General features: G+C 45.9%; 1 protein-coding gene across 1 annotated transcript; it reads right to left on the minus strand.

Moving 5' to 3' along the window:
* Nucleotides 1–362: 362 nt before the first annotated feature.
* f9b (coagulation factor IXb) lies at nucleotides 363–9,912 on the minus strand (the record flags this gene model as incomplete). The annotated part of the gene is made up of 8 exons (XM_083889649.1): nucleotides 363–919; nucleotides 1,970–2,114; nucleotides 4,569–4,984; nucleotides 6,784–6,915; nucleotides 7,027–7,140; nucleotides 7,217–7,241; nucleotides 7,347–7,516; nucleotides 9,834–9,912. 8 exons carry the CDS (start codon nucleotides 9,910–9,912, stop codon nucleotides 363–365), a joined length of 1,638 nt encoding a protein of 545 aa, XP_083745775.1.
* Between the last annotated feature and the right edge of the window lie 871 nt (nucleotides 9,913–10,783).

Raw genomic sequence — 10,783 nt, forward strand, 5'->3', positions numbered from 1 at the left:
TATTGTTTATTTAAGGAACAAGGGAGATGCATGGTTTTCAGGAGAATGAAAACAGAAGGCAAACAAGTCATAAAACATAGGGTTTGCAGTTGATGCACACACCTATTTCGCCCTAACAAGGTGCCATCAACCTCCAAATGTTAATATTTATCTTGAAAATATCAATGTATCATTGCTCCACTTCAAACATGAGAAGACAAAATATTCAGAGGAGCTTTAAAATTTTATTTTTGCAACATTTAAACAGAGATTTGCAATTATTTTGAGTGGATTTTATCGGAATTCTCGAACTAACATGACCACCTGACGCAACAGAAGAAAATCTTCGACTTCCTCAGCAGTTGACTGGCAGCTGTGGCTTTTTAAGCAATTCGAATCCCTGTTTTGTTACTGATCCATGTGTAATACCGAGAGACCCGAGTGTAGATGCCAAACTTTCCATCCTTGGCACATTCCTCACCCCAGCTGACGATACCTGTCAGGAACCAAGTGCCCTTGAACTTGGTGGCATGTGGGCCCCCGCTGTCCCCCTGGCATGAATCCTTCTCTGTATTTTCATAGCCAGCGCAGAACATGAATCGCGTGATGTGGTCCCTGCTGCTCTGTTTGCACTGGGTTCGTTCCACATAGGGCACCTCCAGCTTCTGAAGCTTGGTGGCCTCGATACCAAGGAACTTCTGTCGTCCCCAGCCACTCACCAGGGAGCCACTGGCCTCCCTCAGTATGGTCTCTGTAAATTCTTTGTGGCCAAGGCAGATCGGACGCCGCCGGTTGGACAGTTCCACTGGACTGGCGAGCTTCAGCAGTGCAATGTCATGGTTGTATGGGGACTTCTTATGATTATAAATTGGGTGCAAATGCTGCTCTACCACCAAACGGTCTTGCTCTGAGCCCTCGTCCTTTTCCACATCATGTTCACCTGCAAGCACAGATTCATATATTTACTGCATCAGTCGATCTGTATAGCAGCATTCAAATGTCGTGTCACCCAGTGACATTCTGCTGCTGTTCACAGGAAGTGATTTCGCCAGTAACTTATTGCGCTTTTCCAACAGCGAGACTCGACTCCCCTCGGCACGGCATTTTGCTTTTCCATTCACGAGAGTACCTGGTATATTTTTTAGTACCTGCTCTGACGGAGTTCCAAGCGAGCTGAGCCGATACTTGGTCATGACGAGTCATGATGACTCCCCCATTTTGAGGAGGTATTGTATTGTCATGGAAAACCAACCAAAGCGTACAGAGTTTGCGCCGTGCCGAGACGAGGCGACCATGTAGTGGAAAAGTGTCAATAGATGGGTCCACTTGAACAAACAGGAATTGAAAATACATTCAAAAGCCACCAGGGGGCGACGACACTTCTTTCTCGAGAAGGGAACCTGACAATCAATGTTCTCCAATTGTGCAACTATTTTAAACATTCACGGCTACAGTTTCACATACACTATTTGACATAAATCCAATTTAATGAAACTGGATAATCTTTAACATTTTAAATAAATGACTTGCCAAATTGTACTGGTTGGGGACATTTTCACAGTCTGTACATTACATTACATAATCTTTGATTCTGTTCAGCTTGCTTGATGTATCAGTTAAAATCCAATTAGCTGTTGTTTTTTCTGAACTTAAGTTTTATTACTATGCAATAGTGGCAAACGGAACTACTGCTCTGAATAAATCGATGAATTTCGCTCAGGTTTACTGCTTGGTTGTCTTGTTTAATACCTTGGGGATGCTGACTCAAGAATAAACAGTCCCTGCTGGCAACTGAATTACCACAGGATGATTACCGCAGGAAGCTTTGATAAGAGCAGAGTCCATCCTCGGCCACCTCATGCATGTGCAAGTTATTATTTTGTATCTATGGCCTTTGAGAGGATAGAAATGCTGTATCTTAGAAGCAATAGTTGTTCAATTTCAGATAAGCTGAGACAAACTTGTAGATAATATATTTTATTTTCCCTACCCACTCTGACGAAGAAACCTCGGATAGGAACTTCACCCAGCACCAGGCAGTGAGCAGCGGTGATGACCCACCATTCACTGAGCAGAGATCCTCCACAGAAGGACTGTGCTCTCCCAAGAGTAGGGGAGTGAAACATCAAGGCCACCTGCAGACAGACACACAGACATCCACATAATATGCTTGGTCTCTTTCAGCGTTCTGAAGCAAAACTGTGTTTTAAAATCCCACACAACCTGCGGGACCATATCTATGCTCCCCGCTTTGTAATTGACCGGGGAACATAGGACCCTTTTTTAGAGAAAGGGTCCTATGTTCCCCGCTGTTCACCCAAAAGGTCCTATATTCCCCGCTTTGTATGAGACCGGGGAACATAGGACCCTTTCTCTAAAAAAAGGGTTCCAACTCCCCCAACAGCAACCCCGGACCCCCCACCGATTTCTTTCCCTCCTCCAGTGCTCCAGTCCAGAGGCCAGCGAGACGTACAGGACCAATCAGATCCACACCGTCATTGGAGCACCGAGTCACCCATCAGCCTCTCCCCAACTTCCGACCACCCCCCATCCCCCAGACTAGCAGCACCTCCAGACCAGAACCCATTCCTCCGTACAACATAGTACCCTCCACCTCCACCCCACTTCCCCAGAGGACGAAAAAGGTCACCTGGGGCCACATACCCGTAAAAACAGATACCCGGACCATAGCCCCCGCCTCACCCCTGTCACCCATTCTTTCCATCACCCCACCAACAACGACCCACCCTGAGCCTTTGACCTTACAGTCCACCCTCATTCATGCCCCACCCGTGAGAAAAACGTTGGTTATAGCTGAAAAACACACCCCCCACCATGCAGATAAGAGATCCCCCCACACCCCCGAATTACTTTCTGTCTCCCTCAACAGCACCACCAATGTTTCTACTGTAATTCCAGATAATATCTCTCCCTTTCCTTCCCAGACGGATGATGGTGCTGACGTCCCGGACCACCCGGCGGTGCAGCTACCCCCACCTCCCCCCAAAAAAGTGGAGAGGGCAACGATGAGAACGAGGTCCGTCAAGGTCAATTCAGACCAAGTAAACCTCACTGAGCCCTCATCTCCACAACCAGGTGGGGTCGCGCTGCCTGATGGGCTGGTCCCCGACGCCAGCCCATCTCCACCCCCTAGACACCTCACCACTTCACCATCTACGCCCCCTGCACAATCCTCCCCCCCTCCTCTCACCCCAACTCCTTTGTCAAATCCACCTTCCTCACCACTTACGAATCCCACCTCACTGCTAGATAACCCACTCTTCCCCCTCACCCCAGTACCCTCCGGCTCATCTCTTCAGAGACCCACCTATCATATTGCACGCCCCAACTACAAAATCCAGGATTGGTTCTTCAAACCCAGAAGACCAATCCTGGTACTCGGTGACTCCAATGTCAACCGCATCCCGGCTCACAATAACCCACTCATCCAACTTGACAGCTACCCCGGTGCTAACACTTATCATTTTCAGAAAATAGCAGATATAGCAGAAAAGACATTACCCAGCCCCGGGTAATAATTTCTCACCTCATCTCACTCCGACACAACAGAACAACCTCACTATAATCAACAACACCATGGTCACACACTACCCATTTCTCACCGAAATACCCCACGACACCTTCCACATAGAAAAGGACAACATTCATTGGACTTCTACCACAGCTCAGCTTATTTTTAACAACTGGTGTGCACAATTAAATTTATAATCACTTCCAAGAACGACCTGACTCACAACCCACAACTGACATCACTCCCACCGACTTCCGTCCCACCTCAGACCTCAGTCACACACCCAGACCTGGGGTGGAATTCACCATCCAATATCTGTAACCTCTCTACACTCTTCACCCCAACACAGGCACAACTTACCCTGCTGGAGAGGGGGCTCTCCTTCATCCCCCGACCAACAACTCATGACTGGGAGGAACTTCAAAGGGACCTTCACAACTACCACAGACGCATCAAATTACAGGACTACTTTCATACACAACCAGACACACATTCCATTCTTTTTTACTTTGTTCATGATCCACAATCATGGACCCTAACTCTATTTATCTTTTAACTGCCCACCAAGCTTCTTAGACATTTTAAAATATCAATTTTAATCTCTTAAATATTTTACAAACTTACACACACACACACCCCCCCACCGGCGACCCGGCTTCAACTCCAGATCTCCACAGTACAATTTTATTGGATTTTAAATTAACTCATCTCCACAGTGGGCCCCCTCTTTCCTGCCCAGAACTCTGCCTGGGGATCACACCCTGGTCCCGTCCGCTGACCCTGGACTGGACCTCCACCACCAACCGGATCAGTAGGCCAGTGCTATCTAAGTTTTATCTTTTTAACTCCTAACCCCAACCCGAACCCCAACCCTAACCCTAACCCTAACCTTAACCCTACCCTAACCCTAACCCTTTACTCTGGAGCTCCACACCCAGGCTTCCACAAAGTGGGGAACATAGGACCCTTTTTTAAAAAAAAGGTCCGATGCTCCCCGATCGGGGAACATAGGACCCGGGGAAAATAGGACCCAAGGAACATAGGTACGACCCCCAACCTGCCATGGTATCTCTCCAGGAATGGCCTCATCGCCTCCCACGATCCTCTGGTCAGTGTTTTCTTCTGCTGTGATGGACGGTTGAGTCGGGAAGAAAGCCCAGGAATGAAGATCGGTCTTTCCATTCCGCTCACTGCTGTTCATGGGATTTAAAGAGGAGCTCGAGTCCGACTGAAATGAGCGAATTTCTATTACTGAGGCCTCAGGGACGTCAGTCAAAGCAGAGTCATTTACAGCGAGGTCGTCATAATCATAGTACTGTGCGATACTGTCGTCGTAGAAGACGTCGTGTAGAGCGTCACTGGCGTTGGAGCTGACGTTGGCTCCCGTCTGGTTTGACGATCGTGGCGTCAAGAGCAACCTGGTGGTGGATTTGGATTTGGACACCAAGATCACCTGACCACAGCTGAATGTCTCTGTGCAGAAAATGGATGATAAAATGATGAAAATACTTATAATAGCCAGGTTTCATAGCTTTATTCCTGGAATCCCAGTCTTGTGTTTTTTCCACTCACTTTAATCTGTAAAACTTCCATCAGAATGTAATGTTTGACCTCTTGCCAGGTATCGCTATGAAGCATGTAGATCACAAGCTGACAAATTTATGTAGATATAAAGAAAACGAATGGGCTCTGGCTCAGCGTTTGATATATTTAGGCTGGCATTTATGTATCTAACCAGGCTTGTTGCGGGGTCGGCAAATCAAGCAACCGGCTGAGAGGGGGATCAAGAAAGCAGCTGATTAACATAATATACAGCAGTGACAGTTTTAAGAGAACCCAATTTAAATTTTGTTTGCCCAGCTATGTGCAGGGGAGTACATCAACAACATGGTTGGGAAGAAATGTACTTCGCATAACTGCACTAGTTTGTTTAATTTCAATTTAGAGTAGTAGTAGATAAGCATATATTTAAAAAAAACCTGGTTCCTGGTTACTTATAATGTTATTAAATGTAAACAAATTGCTGTTACATTCAAGCCATTGTCAAACGAGTCCACATCTTATCAGCTCTACATATGACTATGTTTGTTAATATAGCAGTGTTTAGGTTTTGTGTCGCCTGGCAACATTCCTGCTCTGCACACAGGAAGTGATTTGTTTTATGTCAAGATAGACAATAGAAAAATTGTGCCGGTAAAGTGAGGCAGCTGCAAATAGATTGGATTATGACTGAAAACAGAAATTCAATAACTCACAGAAAAATGTTGGCGGTGCCTGCCCGGCTGTGTATACACGCGAATGCTCCCTCAGTCAAGTCTGATAGTATTGCTTCACAGAGCCCGTTTTCAGATAAAGGACGCACCATACAAATAATGTCACATCGTTTATGTCCAAGAAGACCAAACGGAAGCTGAATAATAATAGTAATTTTGCTGAAAATTCATGGAGTTTGCATGTTCTCTCTGTGTGTGGGTTTTCTCCGGCTTTTCCGGGTTCCTCCCACAGTCCAAAAACATGCAATATGGGGTTTAAGTGGACATTCTAAATTGACCGTAGGTGTGAATATGAGAATGGATGGCTGTTTGTCTCTATGTGGCCATGTGATGGACTGTTGATCTGTCCAGGGACGCCTATCGCCCTATGTCAGCTGAGATTGGCACGGCACCCCCCACAACCCTCATGCGGAGGATAAAGCTGTAGAAGATGGATGGATGGGTTTTGCAGACCCTGGTTCCTGTGTGAGATGCGCTCTTTGACATAAGCAAATTAAACTAATGCTTTTTCCCACAAAATCTGTTGAAACAACCCATATTAAGTATTGGTCGCCTCTGTTTTGGGATCTTGTGCGGTGGTTCTCAATTAGTACCCCAGCTTCCAGTGATAACTGTAAATGATATACTTCCTCTGACAGGAATAAACAGCAACACACAGTTTATGAGTCCGTCCTAATGCGCAGCAAAGGGACGAAAGATGATTCCAGCTTTCTGTCTCATTGCTGTCTCAACAGCCTGCCTCATGTTAAAGATCTGGTCGTCTCACATGCAGGGTTCACCATCAAAGGATGCAGGTTGAAATTAGCATGTAAACGTTTCACGGTGAGATTTGCTTTCGGCACTGTGCATGTGTGTTTATTCTGCAGCTCCTGTTTAGTATGCAGTACATGGTTTTAAATTCCGCTGTTTGATATGCAAAATAATGAGCAGAAGGAATCTGTGATGAAAATAACAAAACCTCTACATGGTGTGTGAGGTTTATCATCAGTGTTATTTTACCTGTTGGTACACAGCTCCTTTTGTCTGGGCCCAGTTTGTACCCGGCTGCACACTGGCACACAGGCCGCTCCGCTCTCATCACGCAGAAATGTGAGCAGCCGCCGTTGTTGACCGAACACTGCTTGGTCACCTCTGGAAACAGGCAGGAAAACGGAATGTTTCTGATTTTTCTTTTAGGAGTTGTTATCTTAACACCATTGACTGTATATCATTTTTTGCACTCTGGGTGTTTGTAACCCTCACCAATCTCACAGTTCTTGCCACCAAAGTTTGGTTTGCACCAGCAAACATGAGTACCAACTCCATCTTCACACACACCGTCATTCTGACAGGGCGGCGGCTTACACTGATCACCATCTACACACACATGCAGAGTATTAACGGTGATTGCATACTCTAATGTCAATGAGAAGTTGTCATTCTCTTGACTTACCAACGTAACTAGCCCAGAATTCCATCTGAATAATAACACACACAAGTTAATGATAAACTTTGTTCGGTTTTAAAGACTTTTCAGTGATTAAAGGAAGGAAATGGTTTATTTGTGTGTTTGTAAAACCTACAGTTTTCTCATCGTTCTCAAACACTTCCCTGGCCTCCTCCATTGTGCAAGTTTCCTCTTTACACTCCCGCTCCAGATTGTCCTTCTGCAATTCTTCAAGATGGCCACTGTTGTACCTGCGCTGACGCAGCAGCACCGCGTGTGCGGTCTGCTGCGTCAAAAACACGGCTCCTGTGGACGTAAAAGAGGAAGCTTTGGTTTTAATCTACAGCAGTGTGCGCTGACCTAACTGCAAAGGCTACAGTGCATCCGGAAAGTATTCACAGCACTTCACCTTTTCCACATTTTGCTATGTGAAAGCCTTATTCCAATTCCTCAAAATTCTACACACAACACCCCATAATGACAATGTGAACATTTTTTTTTACCTTGACTGAGGAATCCCTTGCACATACTGTAAGTATTCCCAGTCCTTGCTCAATACTTTGTTGATGCACCTTTGGCAGCAATCGCAGCCTCTAGTCTTTTTGAATATGATGCCACAGGTTTGGCACACCTATCTTTGGGCAGTTTTTGCCCATTCCTCTTTGCAGCACCTCTCAAGCTCCCTCAGGTTGGATGGGAAGCGTCCGTGCACAGCCATTTTCAGATCTCTCCAGAGATGTTCAAACAGATTCAAGTCTGGGCTCTGGCTGGGCCACTCAAGGACATTCAAAACTGTCGCCCCAGTCTGAGATCAAGTGTGCTCTGGAGCAGGTTTTCATCCAGGATTTGTCTGCACATTTGGTGAATTGTTCACTCTAAATTGACCGTAAGAGTGTAAGTGAATGGTTGTCTCTATATGTGGTCCTGTCCAGGGTGTACCCTGCCTATCACCCTATGTCAGCTGAGATAGGCCCAGCACCCCCTGCAACCCTCCGGTGGAGGATAAAGTGCTAGAAAATGGATGGATGGATGGGTCTGTACATTGCATTATCTTTCCCTCTGTCCTGTCTAGTCTCCCAGTTCCTGCTGCTGAAAAACCCCCCAGCATGAAGCTGCCACCACCATGCTTCAATGTAGGGATGGTATGGGCGTGGTGATGAGCGGTGCCTGGTTTCCTCCAAACATAACGCCTGGAATTCAATCTTTGTCTCATCAGAGCAGAGCATTTTGTTTCTCATGGTCTGAGAGTCCTTCAGGTGGCGTTTGGCAAACTCCAGACGGGCTGCCATGTGCCTTTTACTAAGGTGTGGCTTCCATCTGGCCACTCTACCATACAGGCCTGATTGGTGGATTGCTGCAGAGATGGTTGTCCTTCTGGAAGGTTCTCCTCTCTCCACAAAGGAACTCTGGAGCTCTGACCATCAGGTTCTTGGCCACCTCCCCGACTCCCCTAATCTCTCAGTTTAGATGGCCGGCCAGCTCTAGGAAGAGTCCTGGTGGTTCCGAACTTCTTCCACTTCCGGATGATGGAGGCCACTGTGCTCATTGGGACCTTCAAAGCAGCAGAAACTTTTCTGAAACCCTGTTCCCCAGATTTGTGCCTCGAGACAATCCTGTTTCAGAGGTCTATGACTTCATGCTTGGTTTGTGCTTTGACATGCACTGTCAACTGGAACTAATATAGACAGGTGTGGGCCTTTCCAAATCATGTCTAATCAGCTGAATTTACCACAGGTGGACTCCAATTAAACTGCAGAAACATCTCAAGGATGATCAGTGGAAACAGAATGTACCTGAGCTCAATTTTGAGCTTCATGGCAAAGACTGTGAATACTTATGTACATGTGATTTCTTAGTTTTTTTATGTCAATTCTTTTTTTTTGACATTGTCCTTATGGAGCTCCATTTTGGACTGGCGAGCTGTCCAGGGTGTACCCTTAACATAGCCTATTGCCCTATGTCAGCTGAGATAGGCACAGCACCCCCTTCAACCCTCCGGTGGAGGATAAAGCAGTAGATAATGTTTGAGTTCCATTTTGGAATAAGGCTGTAACATAACAAAATGTGGAAAACGTGAAGCCCTGTGAATACTTTCCAGGTGCGCTGTACATCTGCGTATATGTATGACAAATTATGCGAGATTATGTCCAACTCAACCTCTGTCTAAACATGCTAATCGTTATGATTCTCTGATCAAAAGCATATTTGGAAACCATCACTTTGTCAACTTTCCATCTATTCGTGCTCAAAACAACAGCATTTTTGAATCAACGACAATAAATATACACTTAAAAGTGTTTCCCTCTCCCCTTTGTCTATGAGCATGTAGACAGAACTGTCTGTGTTGCAGAACTGGTCCGACTAATTTCTATGAATATGTAGATTGTTTTCACTCTTTTAAAAAGGTCATCTAAATGAGTTGTCGCCCATATTTAATTCAAACATATTGCATCCGCCGTTCTCCACAGCAGTGGAAATTGCAGTTCGACAGTTACAACAAATGTTTTTGTGCTGCGCTCCAGGCTCAGAGTACAGGCCTGATCGTCAACAATCCGACCAGCATTACATGCATCGCTGACCTTAGCCTGTCTCCTAAATGGAACGGCGCTCTGCTGCTGTTTACCTATGTGGGTTTCAGCTGCCAGTCCACACACCTCCAGCAGTAAACCAGCAAAGACGACCAGTAAACATATGCCAGCCATCTTGTCTCTATCAGTCGTTCGCCTGCTCCTGACGGGTCGAACTGATCCACCACTCCAAAGTACAACAACTAACTGTTTGCTCAGCTGAGAGGCCACAGAGCATGTGCACCTGTGTGTATGTATATGTAGTTTTGAGACAGAGAGACACAGCGACTGAGTTTGAGAGGCAGATGCTTTTATTCTGCCGTGACAGATCGAAATTGAGCAACAGCAAATATTGACAGTTGACGAGACGCAGAAACAGTTCTGGAAATCGCGTGCGTGTACGTCACCTTTGGGACAAATGCTTTTTACAAAGCTCGTTTTGAGGTTAGTTGTTAAGGTCTGGGTCATGGAGGTGTTCATTGAATGTCAGCACTTGTCTGGCATAAACACTGACTTTGTCAGGAACAGTAGTCAAAAACCTGGTCCAAATGAGGCAGAGCCTCATTTCTAAGGAACTGGTTACAAGTTTTGGAATGAGATTTGAATTGTGGTTAGGTTGAGGTTGGGGGTTAGACATCGACTGGTTCTCTTTAGGGTTAAATGAGTGTGTCCTCACTGAGAACGCTGTGTTTGTCTGAAAGAGCCGATTGGACGAGAGTCCTCATAGTAAACAACGTGAGTAATAGCTGATAACATGATCAATAGCTGGTAACATGTAAACTCACACCACACTCTCTCCCCTCTCCCTCACAACCACACACATTCCTAACCCTAATATCACCTTTATTCTAACCCTAACCCTAAAACCAAGCCTTAACCCAATAACCAGCCCTTTTATGGTGTAACGGAAAACGAGGACCGGCCAAATTATCCTCACTTTCACAAAATGTCCTCGCTTCATGAGGTTTATGAATGACCCTCACACACACACACCGGCTTGCACAGC

Source organism: Microchirus variegatus, assembly GCF_963457635.1.
Source record: "Microchirus variegatus genome assembly, chromosome: 5".
In the NCBI taxonomy this organism is placed as follows: domain Eukaryota; kingdom Metazoa; phylum Chordata; class Actinopteri; order Pleuronectiformes; family Soleidae; genus Microchirus; species Microchirus variegatus.